The sequence below is a fragment of the Porites lutea genome, chromosome 1 (genome assembly GCF_958299795.1).
Source record: "Porites lutea chromosome 1, jaPorLute2.1, whole genome shotgun sequence".
Classification (NCBI taxonomy): Eukaryota; Metazoa; Cnidaria; class Anthozoa; order Scleractinia; family Poritidae; genus Porites; species Porites lutea.
The window spans coordinates 8,099,890-8,116,804 of record NC_133201.1 but is presented as its reverse complement, the minus strand read 5'-3'; the positions used below and the strand labels follow the sequence as shown (position 1 = coordinate 8,116,804).

At 38.7% G+C, this 16,915-nt stretch overlaps 2 protein-coding genes and 1 pseudogene across 2 annotated transcripts; 1 reads left to right on the top strand and 2 right to left on the bottom strand.

The window, feature by feature from the left end:
• Positions 1 to 259: 259 nt before the first annotated feature.
• Positions 260 to 2,033, bottom strand: LOC140944077 (adenosine receptor A2b-like). Its single transcript, XM_073393194.1, has one exon. It carries the CDS (start codon positions 1,662 to 1,664, stop codon positions 753 to 755), a length of 912 nt encoding a protein of 303 aa, XP_073249295.1. The 5' UTR covers positions 1,665 to 2,033; the 3' UTR covers positions 260 to 752.
• A 2,985-nt stretch (positions 2,034 to 5,018) lies between these two features.
• Positions 5,019 to 5,789, top strand: LOC140934699 (uncharacterized; annotated as a pseudogene).
• Positions 5,790 to 11,922: 6,133 nt separating this feature from the next.
• Positions 11,923 to 12,819, bottom strand: LOC140941568 (histamine H2 receptor-like). Its single transcript, XM_073390623.1, has one exon. It carries the CDS (start codon positions 12,817 to 12,819, stop codon positions 11,923 to 11,925), a length of 897 nt encoding a protein of 298 aa, XP_073246724.1.
• Between the last annotated feature and the right edge of the window lie 4,096 nt (positions 12,820 to 16,915).

The following is a 16,915-nucleotide window of genomic DNA, read 5'->3' as shown; positions in this document are numbered from 1 at the left end:
CTGGATATTTGCAAGAGATATTCGGTAATAATCAAGAGAGTCGCTGTGTAAACACTTTTATGTAAACAAAGTCAATGGAGAGGAGTCTTTCGTCAAGGGCTCAAGACCCAGCTGGATTTTGTTTGTTAATAGCTCCCAGCTACCGTTTGCCAATAGGCCATTTTACAGTTATGGGTGGAAGCGAGTGTGAAGTTGACCTTGTTTTGATACAAACCTTCCTGCTTTATAATGGAAATCAAGTTATTCTTATGGTAATTAGTATTTTTCAAGGACAATTTCCATAACAAAGCAAACAAGGTTTGTATCAGAACAAGGTCACCGTGAACCTCACATTCACTCGAAGGTTAGGGTACTAAGTACACCGTTGTAAAATGGTCTATTTTAGAACTTAGATGCGGACTTTAAAAATTCAACTAAAGGGAAATTCGCCGATATATGGCAAAATGCGCGAAGCTAAATAAACGCAATGAAGTTTGAAGGAAAATAAATGCATTTTGTTTCATTGACGTTTTACCTGCTGTTAAGATGTCGTCGTGGTTGTTTACGCTCCCTATTAGCTAATAACGAAGACTTCCAGTCGTTAACAATTCTGCAAGCATTCCTGTATTTATAAACCAATAGTACACGCTGACCGTTTACCACATGTGTAGATGACAGTTTCTTCGCCTTACAAAAATTAACCATTAGGATCAACTGCGACTTCGAACAGTAGTTTTTAATTTCTTTAAACAAAAAGCAAAAAGTCCACAACTCTACAAGCGGAGCATCTTTCGTATGATGCTGACGTATGCCTCTCTGAAGTCCAGGATTTTAGCAGAGTAAATCAGAAAGTTCATGGCTGAGTTTGACAGAGCCAGGGTTGCAATCCACATGCCCAAAGGGGCTTTTGGCCTTATAAATAGTTTTTTATCCATTCTGGCAAAGATACTGACTGCAAACCCGGGAGCCCAACAAGCGGTGAAAATACCGATTGCGATGGCCAGTGTACAAGTAACACGAACCTCTATGCGGGAAGTCAGTCTCACAGAAACGTTTCGAGCTGCGCAGAGTTGCTTTCTTTTCCTCTTGTAACGTAGCAGAAATACCACGATCAGAAAGTAGAAAAACAAAATTAAGAAAAAGCTGACGAAAAAGGTTCCAGATAGGAGATATTGGCTCGCACGATATGAAAGCAACGGAATGACATGCCACAAAACGTGTACAAGAATCCCCTTAAAAATCGGAATTGACCAAGATACTATAAGCATAACTTTAAGTCCCCATTTCTCCATGAAGTTTTTGTGTCTCAGTGGAAACGCAACGGCAAGAAATCGATCAACACTGATAGCCGCCATATGTAAGACTGAGCTGGCACATGAAATATAGCTTAAAATGGAGAGCCTATAGTACAGGTCCGCTTTGCAATCGTACAAGAATGTTCTCTGGATGATGTCTCCAATAAAGAGCGGCTCACATACCAAAGTGACGATTAGATCAGCGATCGCTAAGCTGAAGAGAAGGTAGTTGGAGGCTCGGCGTAGGTGAGAATTTGTAGCAATGGCCAAACAAACGAGGAAGTTTCCAAGTGATCCCAAAACGCAGACGATAGCGTTGATTGTGATCAGCGCAATACCATGAGCCATGGGAAGAAAACAACTGTTTGCGTTCTTCGATGATTCATTCATGCTGTCGTCGGGACTGATGTACTATTCGGCTTAAAACCAGAATTAAGTCCCCTCTTTCCTTCAAGGCTTTATGACATGTGAATAGATGAAGTTGGAAGTGAGAAATAAATAATTTGTTTGGCCCGCCCATTTCAGACGTTGTCAGACTTATTTTGACGTAAAAGAACCTAATTTTTTTTCTACAGACGTGAGCCATATTGAAGCCAGATATAGATATTCTGAAACTCTTATACTGCGACAACAATAACATACGTCGGACTGAAAGCCATAGTTACAAATATTGAACCTGCTGGTAATATAACTTTAGTGATAAATGCACATCTGCAGTGCATGCTCTTAGAACATAGTATACCTGAGCAATTCAGACCATGCCGCTAATCCGAAGACGCAAATTAAACGCGCTCAGGCTAGTTAAGGCATGGGTTGAAAGGCTAAAAAGAACCCCCACAGAGAATGCAAAGATCCTCTTTAATGACACAGAAGGATCCAAGTAAAGGGTTCCACAAAGATATGATAAGACATATCTCACTAAAATGTTTTTGGAAAATTCATCCCAAGCATCACATGACACTCCTTTGACCATAACGTCACAAAATCTGTTTTCTCAAACGGGGCAAGGTTGTTAAACGTCAGCGTAAAAATACTTGTCATCAAATTGTCAGCGAAACTGTCTGGATTGTCAAATAGCCTCGCGAGGTGGATTAAAGCATTTTTATTAAGGGTTATTACAGTATTTTGTAAGTCACGCGACCTGTTTTTCCTTATTTCGTAATCCTTGCTCCACTTAGGCATACATGCAGGGCTATTTCATAATATCCAGGCCATGGGAAAAACACTGGACTGGTGCCTAAGAATATTTGCTGCTCTTTCATTTCCTTTCCCCCGTTTTAATTTGAAAACTTTGAACGTTAACGATCATTTGCAGGTCACGTGACTAATATTTCAACAATGAATGTGTCACATATTGTTTAGGCCACCGAGCTAAATTGTTTGCAAAGTTTCATGACGACTGATCAAAACAATCCGTTTCAAATGCCACTTTGCCAAATTATGCAAATTAGAAGGTTACCCATGCCTTAACATGCCTGACCGTCGAAAACACTAACTAATTCATTTAGCACTGGGTTGTTGCCAACAGACTGGAAAAAGGCCAACATTACACCAATTCACAAAAAGGGACACAAGCACAAAAAAGAGAATTACTGTCAAATCTCTTTAACCTCTGTTATTTGCAAAGTGGCGGAGAATATGGTACGATCCAGAGTTACAGCTTTCTGGTCAGATCACCATCAGTTTGGTTACCTAAAATGGAAATCTTCCCTTGCTGAACTGCTTAGTTGTTATCACCACTGGTGTTTAACAAGAAATAGCTCGAAAGCAACAGACGTCATTTTTTTAGATCTATCAAAAGCATTTGACAGGGTGCCCCACGAACGTCGTCTGCTTAAGCTCAATCGACACAGTACTGATGCCCCTTTGTTGGTATGGTTAATAAACTCTCTAAAAAATAGACAGCAGAGAGTGACAATACGTGGAACATACTCGAATTGGTCCCAAGCGACATCTGGTGTTCCCCAGGGAACAATCCTCGGGCCTACTTTGTTCTTACTCAACGTAAATGACATATCAAATGTTGTTACTTCTTTTATTAAAATGTTCGCTGACGATACAAAGATTTACCGTGAAATTAATAATGCTGAGGATACATTAGCACTACAGTCGGATCTGGATTTCCTGGAAAACTGGACAAGAAGCTGGAAAGTTAAATTTAACCCCCAGAAATGCGAAGTGATGAGAATTACACATAAGCAAGACAAAAGTAAACATCCTTATCAAATGTCGAATACAGAATTAAAATCAGTTAACTTATGCAAGGACCTGGGTGTTGATGTGTCAAGAGACTGATCTTGGTCGAACCACTTGGACCCAATGGTAAATAAAGGAAACATAGTGGTGGGCCTACTAAAGGGTACAGTTGGTAGCAAGACCAGGGAAATTTTCTCTATGCTCTATAAGTCCTTGGTTAGACCAATCCTAGAATACGGGTGCCTGGTATGGTCGCCTTGTTTAGTTAACGGTAAGTTGGCACTCGAAAACGTACAACGAAGAGCATCGAGACTCACTCTCGGTCAAAAACTACGCAAGATGTCATATGAAGAATGATGTATATTGCTAAACTGGAACACACTTCAGAATCGAAGAGAATACCTATCTGTAGTAGAATGCTACAAGACAGTGCAGTTGGTCTAAATGGTCTAGACATCGATGACTATTTCGAGTTTTTGTACAGGTAAAAACAGTAAAGCCGACAATCCATACAAAATACAAACTAAAGTAGCTAAAGTTAACTCCTTTAAGTACTCCTTCTTCGTGAGAATCGTCAAAGACTGAAACAGTTTGCCAAACCATCTTTCACGGACGAAATTAACGCTAACAAATTTAAAAAAAGCTTAAAAAGATGGATGAATTTTTTTTGACACTGAAGCTTATATTTTAATTGTATATATTTTCATTTTAAATATAATTCTTACATACCATTTTGTACCTGCACTAACGATTTTTACGCGCGTTTCTTACAATTTTTTAATATTTTTAAAGTTCAGTTAGGGGACCTTTTATAGGGATAACCTCGCGATCCACCTTTTCAAATATGTATCGTGTATCATGTTTATGAGCATATATGTATTTGAATAAAGTATTATTATTATTATTATTACTATTATTATCATTACTATTAACTAACAGGCTCTTTATTGGTCTAACTATGTGAGGCATTGTCATCATCAATATAATTACTTTACTTGTTGTTCTTCTTGTCGTTGTTGATGACATCCCATCGTTTTAATTAAGATCATGTATTGTTTTTGTAATTTGTAAAAGTTGAAGCTAAATAGCGTGACTTTTTCGCTAATATAGTATCTCTGCTCAGGTGATAATTAAATCACTAGTAAGAGTTACACAGAACCTAACTGGCACCTGTCTCGTGTGTGAACGGAAGCCTTATCTGGTATGATGAAATCATACCAGATAAGGCATTTCTCCTTGGTTCCGTTCTTACTTAACTGGTAGACAACAGCGCACATCATGTGAAAATGAGTTATCTGAGGAACTTCCAGTCACGCATGGGGTGCCACAGGGTAGCATTCTAGGGCTCTGTTTTTTGTGATTTACATAAATAACTTGCCAAATGTGCTTAACTCCTGCTACGCGTCACTTTATGCAGACGACACTGTAATTTATTGCTATGGTACATCCTCAAAGGAGTTGAGTGATAAGTTAAATAACGATCCACTGGATGTGGCGAAATGGCTTCAAGATCACAAACTGACTTTAAATTTGGACAAAACTAAATGCATGCTTATCGGTAGTAATAGGAAACGCGAAAGCAAAGTAGATTTGACTGTTTCAATTTTAGATAAGTAATGTTCGCAGCTTTAAATACCTCGGTATACATATATGTTCGGATTTCACATGGACTGATCATATTGAACGCCTAACTGGGAAAATCAATCAGAGGCTTGGGCTTCTCAAGCGTATAAAGCATTTATTGCCTTTCAGGGCGCGTCTACTTTTCTATAAAAGTCTTGTTATGCCCCTTTTTGAATATGTTGATCTAGTATGGGGCGATAAACATAATATTACCCTTATGTCTAGTTTGCAAGTTTTGCAAAATAAGGCCGCTAAAGTTATTTTAAATAGACCATTGTACTCATCCTCCACTGAGGCATTAGCCGTTCTCAAGTGGCTGCCTCTAGAGAAAAGGCGATTTCAAAGAAGGTGTGTACACGTATACAAATGCATCAATGGCCTAATTAATCACGATATGGACTTGATTAGACAAGACGTACTTCATGGGCATAATATACGTAACAAAAGCAACTTTAGATTACCGCGTGTCAAAAGAAATTGGGGGAAGCAAAGAACACAATATCATGCCGTTTCCGATTTTAACTCCCTCAGTCAGACGATCAAAGACTCAAGGAATGTAAATAGTTTTAAACGTAATGTTTTTAAGTTTTTAATATAGCTACTTACGTTTAATTTTTACTTATACTTATTTTTAATTTTTTATGCATTTTTTGTATCTTTTTAATCCTTTTGTAATTTTATAGCTTTTTTTTTGTTTTTATATTATATATCTAGTTTTGAGGTCCTTTTTGAAAACCATATCTTTTATGAAAAAGTTTCCTCAATAAAGATGATTATTATTTTTTATTTATGATTTTCGTGCCGGCGCAAAAGTTAAGAAGTGGCACAAGAGCTTTCCGGTATAGGCAAATCCTTGTTCACATTTTTTGCCTCATTAGCATAGGCTTATCATTATCTGATGAAGCTAATAAAATGAAATTTCTGAATATTGAAAGAGCATAACAATTTCTGTCAGTTATCTCAGAAAATTTAAGCCCGATATACCAAATAGTTTCGAAGAAAATTTTCTTTGAAAAACTCCTAAATTTACAGAGAATGTGTGAGCTCATTCGCGTTTTGCCACCCAGTAATTTAGCACTTTTTAATTGCTGTTATTTTATTTGTTACTGATTGCAAAGAGCACAAACTGCATAAATTGACCAGCTCTTTTAATTTTTGCACCCAACTGATAAATACAGCCATGGGTTAGCTCGTATGCTAATGAGAAAAAAATGTAAACGATGACGTCATCATGAATCCGCCCATAATGTGAACATAGCCTTAAACGAAGCAAGTTTATTGAAAAGAACATTTTTAAAAATTTGATGCTAATTTCCAAACATGCGTGGCTTTGAAGTTTTTGTTTTCGAGTTGAATAGGTGCTAATAAAAGGACTTGATTTACGTATCGACCCTCCGAATGGTCGGCGTTTTCGGCTCCGGATGTTACTATTTCATGGTTTCCGCATTTGGTACAAATACGACACATTCTAGAATAGGGACGACCACTGGTTTACGTAGAAAAACAAAAATCCAAAATGTTGTGAGTCTCGGTCGTGCCTATACAAAATACGACGCGCAGCGGAGTATTTTTGACGAACTTCGAGGTATTTCATCTGGTGATGAAACAGTGTATCGAATGCTTGATATTACTTCTTAAACAAAGTGATTTTACCAGGAGAAGTTAGGGGTGCAGAAATGAGCAGTTTTTCATCTGATTTCCAAACACTCATTAAACATTAATTTCCTTTGTATTTACTTTATGAATCATTGATGAGTTTGAGAAATGTAGTTCGACTATTTATTCTCCCCGAAACGAGTGAAATGTTCCGCCACTTTTGTACCCACTACTAAAAAAACTCAACCTCTCCTTAGGTGTTCTCGGTTAATGGTTCAATAATCTGCAACTTTGCTGCACGATTGACGTCATTTTTCTCATATCGCAACTGAATTCTTCGTAATTTGGTCGACATTAGCTGGTTATGATAAACTATGCGTGGGATTTTAGCGAATCAGAACACGAGCAATATTTTGAGTGAATAATAATGACAGTTACCTTTTTTTAGAGCTATATCATTAATGATCTTAAGCACTTAATTTAATTTAATGCGTCCTATAGTCTATCCCTATAAACTTATAACTTATATATATTTATGTACAATGTATTCGCTGTTTTATCTTTTTAAATTCCTTTTGATGTAAGCTTGCTTTACATGTTTAATATATATGTTATTTATTTATATACTTATATATGTTATTTATTTCGTTGGATGAGAATACTATTTGTATGCCAATGTTGTCGTTTTTGTGTTCGGCTGCTTCTATTTCCTCGTTACGGGCTGTGGTAGGTGTTCCCGCCTTTTCTTTACCGGGGGGTGATTTTCTGGCGAATCTATGCCTTAACTTAACTGATAAACGATTACGACTGTGGCCAAATAGAGAGAAGTGTGACGTCACGTTATCATGGTAGCAAAATTTCTGGATCTGAACATTATTTTTTAACAGAGACGGCCATTCGCATCGGATGGGCTACCGTTTTGATCCTAAGTGCAATCATGCACAGGAAAGTCATAGGTGTCAATTTTTTTCGCTTCTTTTTTTCTTTTGCCATATTTGTAGGGCAAGGGTTTGTTGAGATCCAGGCGATGTGCGCACTATGATCGCTAAGCATCATGGGCGGTATTCAAAATTTGATCATTTGTGTCAAGATGGCGTGCAGTGAACATCTCGACTGCGGAGTGAATATTCGTTAATTACGATGTAGATATATACGATTTTGCTTTGAATCTCTTCTGGAAGCTCTTGAAAAAGAAAGTCTGTCCAATTCTCAGGGAAAAAACATTCTCATTCCGTTGATAAGTGTATTCTGGTGTATTTTGTTCGTAATCACTCGCATCCTGTTTGCAACTGACCGAGAAAAGTCTGCACAGAAACGCTTTCTTCAATGCTTCAATCATGAAAAGCACTGGAGGTAATTTTATAAGACCCGCGGTTCGCCGAAACTTTTGAATTCACCGTGAAATCAGTGCAACTAGTGCTAAGAGGTACTGATATGCATAGCTGTGATATACTCATAAAATACTAGGAGCTTCTTCAATCATGCACAGGAAAGCCATAGATGTAAATTTTTCTCGTTTCTTTTTTTCTTCGGCCATATTTGAGGGCAAGGGTTTGTTGAGATCCTGAAATTTTGCTGCCATGGCAAAGTGATGCAACGGCTTCTCCTCTCTATTCATCCCATTCGGATATTCTTTTATTTCTGTCCAAACAGGTTTACTTTCAGAACTCGCCCAAGACAACAATCTTCCAAAAAAGACGAGAATGTCGAAAAGAAGAAATGGTCCCCAATATGGTTCTTCAATCCCGTCATCCCGACCCAAATTTTTGCTCAGTCCCCTAATCCCGAGGGATATTTTCGGAATCCGCCTCCCCGTGCACACTTTCAATCCCGAATCTTGCCCCCATTTTCTTTTGAAATTCCGAATCTAATACAATACAATAACTTTATTTAAAGAGGGAGACGCAATAACCTTTAACATTAACCTTCGGGCCCTTTAAAAGCCTTCAAATGAGGCATATCCCGCTGGATCAGGAAAAACCTACTGGGGATCCTCAAGGAACAAGGGACCTTAAAACGGATATATTCGTGAACATTCGTCGGAGTAGGTAAGATCGTGTTGTTCCTGTGGGTCATCAGCCGTATGCGGATCACGCTATTTACCAAAAACAACCTTGCACAGCGATATGATGTGGAATCAATGAAAACCAATTTACAGTGCGTGATTTGTTTTTCAATGATCATCTCCATAGTCCAACCTTACTATTAATGAAACAGTCCTATCAGTTTTTATTCTTCAGTAATTGAATAAATTCACCTTACAAGACTTTCGAGGAAAGCGAATCAATAACAGTTCAGGAGTTAAGAAGGCATGCATCGAGCACGATCGAACTTCGAAAAGTAGACTGATAAATGTTAAGTTCAAAACAAACTCCAAAGCGTCTCCAAATTCTACAAGCGACATATCTTTTGAAAGATATTTAAGTATGCCTCTTTGATGGCGCGCATTCTTGCAGAGTAAATCAGAAAATTCATGGCTGAGTTTGACAGAGCCAAGGTCCGGAGCCACATGTGTAAAGGGCTGTTTGGCTTCATACCTATGACAAACCTCATAGTCTTTACTGGAACCCAACAAACTGTAAAAACTCCGGTTGCAATAGCTAAAGTGTAAGCAACACGGACCTCCCTGCGCGAAGTAAACTTTATGGAAACCGTACGGGCTGTTAGGTCCCTTCTTTTCTTCTTATACCTGAGCAGAAATACTACGATCATAAAGTATGAAAAGATGATGACGAAGTAGCTCAAGGAAAACGATGTCATCGCCATGAACTTTTTGGGAAAGGACGGCGGAAGGAGAACCATCAAAACAGGAACTGAAATCGGTAGTGCCCAAGAAGCTGTTAGCAAAATCACAAGTCCGCATTTTTCATGAAAATTTTGTGGTGAAGAGGGAACGCAACGGCGACAAACCGATCCACACTGATCGAGGCTAAGTGGATCACTGAAGCGGAACAAGAAAGGTTGACTATGAGACGATACGGCATTTCCAGGCTTGCTTTGCATTCGTGGAAGAATGTTCGATTGTAGAAGATTTCCAAAAGGAAGGGCTGGCATACCAAGGTGACGAATAAATCAGCGATCGCTAGGCTGAACAGAAGGTAGTTTGAAGTTCGGCGTAGGAGAGGGTGAGTGGCAATGGCAAAACAAAGGAGTAAGTTTCCGAACGATCCTAATATGCACACCATAGCGTTGACTGTGATCAGTGCAATACCATGGGCCATGGGAAGAGAACAACTCTTGGTGTTCTCCAATGATTTGTTCATGTTCTCTTATCGCCTGGTGTTCTATACGGTGTAAAATCAGAATAACTTGGTCTAAGCTCGAGTGAATGGGAAAGATATCGAAGGATATGTTTACCTCGCCCAGTCATATGTTATTGGACTTATTTTGACGGAGAGGAACCTATAAATAGTCTACTGACGTGAGCCAGCAATAGACATTTTGAAGCTCTTGTACTGCGATAACAATGATCAGATAAGTCAGATTGACAGCCGTAGCTGCAAATGTTAGCCTTCTAACAAGCTTTCTTGCAATAATAAAATACTGCAAAAGTTTTTAATCTTTGCCACTTGGACCATAGTCTTATCCTGAAGACAGGATCAATTGAATGTCGAAAAACTTAGTATGATGCGTTTGAGCTAAGTCAGCTAAACCAGGTATCTTCACCATTAGGGTAGCAAGGGTGGCGCAGTGCTAAGAGTAATCGCGGCCTCACACCAGTGTGGCTCGGGTTCAAATCCCGGCGTCGACGCCATATGTGGATTGAGTTTGTTGTAAGTTCTCTTCTTTGCTACGAGAGATTTTCTACGGGTACTTCGATTTTCCCCTCTCCTCAAAAATCAAAATTTTCAAATACCAATTCGACCAGGAATCTGGTAGATGAAGAACCACTAAAAAGAAGCGCTACTTCTAAATCTTTATTTTCTTTATTTGTTTGACATCATCATCATCTTTTGAAATACTGTAGCTGTTGTTGTTAAAATCTCCATCATCATTATCAACATATTGTATTGCTTTATTAATTGAAGCCCAGCCTTATTGACTTACAAATCTGCTCAGGTCAAGATCAAATCACTTGTGTTGCGTCATTACACCTGTCAGTGATATTGTGCTAAATAGGCCATTTTACAGTTGTGGGCTGAGTGTCCTAGCCTTTGAGTGAATGTGAGACTGAGGTTAACCTTGTTTTGATACAAACCGGCCTCCTTCCCTTTCCTAATGTAAAGTTTTCGTAAAAAATTCAAGTTAGCATTATTGTAAGAAAAACATGATTTACACATTTCATTGAAGCAACAATCGGCGACAAAACTGTGGAGGCACTTTCTTTAAATGGGGCGCTTTCGAACAACAAAAAAGTTGGGTTGTTTTTTGTTCTCAACGGGTAGTTTGGGCCGTGGCCAAGAGGTTAAGAAATAAGGCTTGCTTTACTCTTTGAAGTAGATAGTGTCGGGAAAACGTTTAGTAATGTCGTTGAGGTGTCTCAAAGATTTCAGCTGGACATTTGGTAATTATCAAAAGAGTCGCTTTATTAACATCTTTATGTGAACTAAGTCAATGGAAAGGAGTCTTTCGTCAAGGACTTAAGACCCAGCTGGATTTAATTTGTTTGTTAATAGCCCCCAGCTACCGTTTGCCAATAGTCCATTTTACAGTTGTGGATGGAAGCGAGTCTGGAGTTGACCTTGTTTTGATACAAACCTTCCTGCTTTATTATGTAAATTAAGTTATTCTTATGCTAACTCGTATTTTTCAAGGACAATTTCCATAACAAAGCAAAGAAGGGTTGTATCAAAACAAGGTCACCGTCAGCCTCGCATTCACTTGAATACTAGGGTACTAAGTCCACCACTGTAAAATCGTCTATTTTAGAACTTGGATGCGGACTTAAAAAATTCAACTAAAGGGAGATTCGCCGACATTTGACAAAATTCGCGAAGCTAAATAAAGGCAATGAAGTTTGAAGGAAAGCAAATGTATTTTGTTTCATTGACATTTTACCTGCTGTTAAGTTGTCGTTGTGGTTGCTTATGCTCCCTAGTAGCTAATAACGAATACTTCTAGTTGTTAACAATTCTCCAAGTGTTCCTGTACTTATAAACCAATAGTACACGCTGACCGTTTACCACATATGTAAATGACAGTTTCGCCTTACAAAAATTAACCATTAGGATCAACTGCGACTTCAAACAGTAGTTTTTAATTTCTTGAAACAAGTAGCAAAAAGTCCACAACTCTACAAACGGAGCATCTTTCGAAAGATATCAACGTATGCCTCTTTGAAGTCTCGGATTTTAGCAGAGTATATCAGAAAGTTCAGGGCCGAGTTTGAGAGAGCCAGGGTTTCAAGCCATATGGCCCAAGGGCTGTCTAGCCTTATAAGTGGTTTTCCAATCATTGTGTCGGCAAACATACTTGCAATCGCGGGAGCCCAACAAGCGGTGAAAATACCGATTGCGATAGCCAGTGTACAAGAAACACGAACCTCCATGCGGGAAGTTAGTTTTACAGAAACGTTTCCAGCTCTAAGTCGCTTTCTTGTCTTCTTGTGATGCAACAGGAATGTCACGATAAGAAAGTAGAAAAAGAAAATTAAGAGATAGCTGAAGAAAAAGGTTCCCAAAAAGAGAAATTTGGCCACGGAATATGAAGCCTTTGGAATGACAAGCCACAAAACGAGAAGAAGAATCACCTCAAAAATGGGAATTGACCAGGATACTATAAGCATAACCTTAAGTCCGCATTTCTCCATGAAGTGTTTGTGTCTCAGTGGGAAGGCAACGGCAACAAATCGATCAAGACTGATAGCCACCATATGTAAGACTGAGGTGGCACATGAAAGATAGCTTAAAAAGTTGTACGCCATGCACAAGCTTGCTGTGCAATCGTATAAGAATATTCTCTGGATGATGGCTTCCATAAGGAGAGGCTCGCATATCAAAGTGACGATTAGATCAGCGATCGCTAAGCTGAAGAGAAGGTAGTTGGAGGCTCGGCGAAGGCGAAAATTTGTAGCAATGGCCAAACAAACAAGCAAGTTTCCAAGTGATCCCAAAACGCAGACGATAGCGTTGATTGTGATCAGCGCAATACCATGAGCCATGGGAAGAAAACAGCTGTTTGCGTTCTCCATGCTGTCGTCTGGACTGATGTACTGTACGGCGTAAAATCAGAATTAAGATCTCTCCTTTCCTCCAAGGCATCAGAACATTTGAATAGATGAAGCTGGAAGTAAGAAATAAATAATTTGTTTAGTCCGCCCATTTTAGACGTTGTCAGCTTTATATCGTCAGTGACGCAAAAGAACCTAATTTAGTCTACAGACGTGAGCCACTTTGAAGCCAGATATAGATATTCTGAAACTCGTATACTGCGATAACAATCGGATAATAAAGTCAGATTGACAGCCATAAGTCCTTATATTGAATCTGATGGTAGTATATCTTTCAGTGATAAATGCGAGTCTGTAATGCATGTTTCTAGAATATAGTATAAAGGAAGGTTAAAATAACATAACAGAAACAACAGATGCCACGGATGGGCAAAACTGAAGATTGAAACGGATTGAAATTAGGGTTTTTGAAAACTGTTCAGCCTAACAGTTTTTCAAAGTTGATCCCTGCTGCTTGCAACTTCAAAAATAATGCCCAGGAGTCATAATTGTTTGTTTCGGATCTCTGATTTTTCCATTTACCTGTAATTTCTTTGCTAAAATTAAGTTCCATAGCGATTGAGGGCGACTAATTGGCAAAATTAAACAAAATGAACTGGACTGCCGTGACACAGCCCCTTTAATGAATGAGGCTGAGTATCTTATGAAGAATTATGGAGATCGAGGAGGATGTTATCGGCAGAGGCGGATAACACACTCCGAGATCTCCATAATTCCTTATATGATAAGAAAGCCGAATTCAAGAATTGCTTTATTATTCATTCAAAATAATTCCTAGTTTAAAAACATAGCTAAAACAAGCTTACCTGCATCGGTGTTAAGTTTATCCTCGATAGTTTGCGTTTAGGTTTGTCCAGCTCCTCAAATATTCTCCAAATAGCAGATGTCGCCCTGCAAGTTGTCTTCTTGCTGATTTTGCTATGTTTTTTGCTATTATTACGCCTAGTTCCAGCTGTAGTTTTTACTCTTCAAACGAGTGAAGTATCCGCCATTTTTACTTTCACAGCCAAAACAACTCAGCCTCGTTCCCACGGTGCCTTAATCTGTAAGAACGCTACATTTTTTTACGTCATTTCCTCGTTAAAGTCCAAATTCTTCCAAATTTGGTCATCAGTAACTGGTTCTGGTGGATTATGCGTGTGCTTTTAGCCAATCAGAATTGGGGAAATATTTTGAATAAATAATAATAGTAATTAGAGCCCGTTTCACACCAAAGCTTAAACAAGTTTAAAAGCCGTTTAGTTAAACACGATTAAAAATTGTTTCCTTGATTAAAGCTGCTTACTGACTTGCGATTGATTGCAAATGTAATGCAAATACGAAACATGTTGGATTTAATCTGAGTTACATCATTACATTGAGCTGCAAGTGATGTTCACCTTTACACAGCAACAAGTTTGCAATTATAAGAACATAATTAGGCTATTTTCACACTGAACCTGATAGCGTTCTGGTATAGTATGAATAGCAACGGCACAGAACTGAAACAAGTAGTTCACACGCACAGTACACATCCAACATCGTGCCGGGACGGTTGGCCGAGAGGGTTTGGTTCCCTTAACCGCAATCCTGACACTCCCGAATATTTACTTTCATCTAAGTGGGTTCCAGTTGTGTTTCAAAGTTATTCACTTCAGCTATGGTCCGAACATCTGTTCACACTACACCATATTTGTAGCACAGAACCTAACTGGCACCTGTCTCGTATGTGAACAGAAGCCTTACATGATATGATTCTCGTGCCTGCGCAAAAGTTAAGAAGTGGCGCAAGAACTTTCCGGTATAGGCGAATCCTTGTTCACATTTTTTGTCTCATTAGCATTGGCTTATCATTATCTGATGAACCTAGTAAATTGAAATTTCTGAATATTAAAAAAGCATAACAATTTCAGTTATCTCTGAAAAGTTAAGCCCGATATACCAAATAGTTTCGGAGAAATTCTCTTTGAAAAACCCCCGAATTTACAAAGAATATGTGAGCTCATCAACGTTTTGCCACCCAGTAATTTAGCAGTTTTTAATTGCTGTTATTGTCTTTGTTACTGATTGCAAAACTTGCACAAACTGATTGCGAACTTGCAAAACTTGCAAAAACTGCATGAATTAACCAGCTCTTTTATTTTTTGCAACTAAGTGGTATATACGGCTACATGGGTTAACTCGTATGCTAATGAGCAAAAATGTAAACAATGACGTCAAGATGAATCCGTCCATAGTGTGAACATAGCCTTAAACGAAAAGAACATTTTTAAAAATTTGATGTTAATTTCGAAACATGCGTGGCTTTGTAGTTTTTGTTTTGGAGTGAAATAGATCCTAACAAAAGGATTTTATTTACATATTGACCCTCCGAATGGTAGGCGTTTTCGGCTCCTGATGTTACTCTTTCATGGTTTCCGCATTTTGTACAAGTACGACACATTCTAGAATAGAGGCGACCACTGGTTTAGGTAGAAAAAAAATCCAAAATGTTGTGAGTCTCGGACGCGCCTATACAAGCTTAACTTCCGCGACAGTCAGGAGAAATAGAATTTGTTGTTGTTGTTTTCGGGCTTGGCTGACTCTTGTTCCCCGCTCGGGCTGTGGCAAGTGTTCCCTCTCTTTTACTGGGGTGATTTTTTGTGAATCTATATCTGCGTTTTCAACATTATATGCTGCTACTTTATAAACGGCCACGCCTACGGCCAGGTTCATTATTCGAAAGTTTTAATCATTCTCTGTCCCAGCAGCTCACCAGCTTATCATGCGGATTTCACCAAAGGCAAGAATTGTTGGTTTTCACATGACGTCACTAAAATTCAAACTACAAAACTATCGATCCTACTGAGATTTTACTTTAATGGTGTATTAGAGCAGCTGAAAACTAATTTTCAAACAAATTTTCGCTTCAAAAGAGTTCTTGGTTTTGTAATAGATTACGCTTGAATTTCTAAGCTTTTGTGTGACGCAGCATTTACATGACGGCCGAGAGAGCTGTTAAAAAAGTGACTTTTTTCGAGGAATTTTGCTGTCTAAACGGTTCAAGTGTTAGAAAAAGTATTACTTTAATGTTTACGAGTTCTTCTGGGAGTAAATTCACGCTTTTGTAGCAAAACTCGGTAACAGATGTTCCTGTTGGTTTCCATCCGCCATGTTGGAGCTCATCCGGATGAGCTCCAACATGGCGTCTCCATACAAAGCTCTATAAATTTGTTCATTATGTGCTTCGCGCATGATCTACAAATTATATTTTTATACTGATTTTAAGTTCAATTTTTCGTGTAGTTATGAAATTTCCCTTTGGGGGCCCATATGAGTATGCCAAGAATAACAAGACGGTCATTTCTTTTTTAGTTAGATTTTTTTTTTTCATCCACCGCCACGCAAGTTTTAAGCATATATGCCTTCAACCTACATGTATACCATGGGATGATGAGAAATTTCGAGCTCAACTTTCGAGAAATTTTTCAAAGCTTTCGCAAACGTCGAGTACTCTACAAGCGGAACATCTTCCGTATGATGCTGACGAATGCCTCCTTGAATTCCCGGATTTTAGCAGAGTAAATCAGAAAGTTCATGGCTGAGTTTGACAGAGCCAGAGTTCGGAGCCACATGAGTAGATTAATGTTCCGTTTAACAAAATATTTTCCAGCGAAAAAACCCATTGCAATTATCAGAGGAATCCAGTAAGCAGTAAACGCGCCCCTTCCGACCGCCAGTGTGTAAGCAGCACACACCTCCATTCGGGAAGTCAGTTTCGCAGAAACTGTTCGAGCCCCTAGCAGCTTTCTTGTCTTCCTGTGGAGGAGCAAAAATGTAACGATCAAAAAGTAAGAAAAGAAAATAATAGAGAAATAGCTCAAGGCAAAGGTTGTCCTTCTCAGAAATTTAATGCATGAGCCGAGCAAAATAGCGGGCGGAACGAAATACCTCAAAGCGGGAGCAAGAATCGGAATAGACCATGATACTATGAGCATACGTTTAGTGCACATCCCTCAATGAAGTTTATATGTCGCAGTGGAAACACAACGGTAACGAAAGGATCAAGACTGATTGCGACCATTTGCAAGACAGAGGT

Excerpts from the sequence above, each read along its gene's own strand:
- LOC140944077 (XM_073393194.1), bottom strand. The coding sequence starts at position 1,664 with ATGAATGAATCATCGAAGAACGCAAACAGTTGTTTTCTTCCCATGGCT.
- LOC140941568 (XM_073390623.1), bottom strand. The coding sequence starts at position 12,819 with ATGGAGAACGCAAACAGCTGTTTTCTTCCCATGGCTCATGGTATTGCG.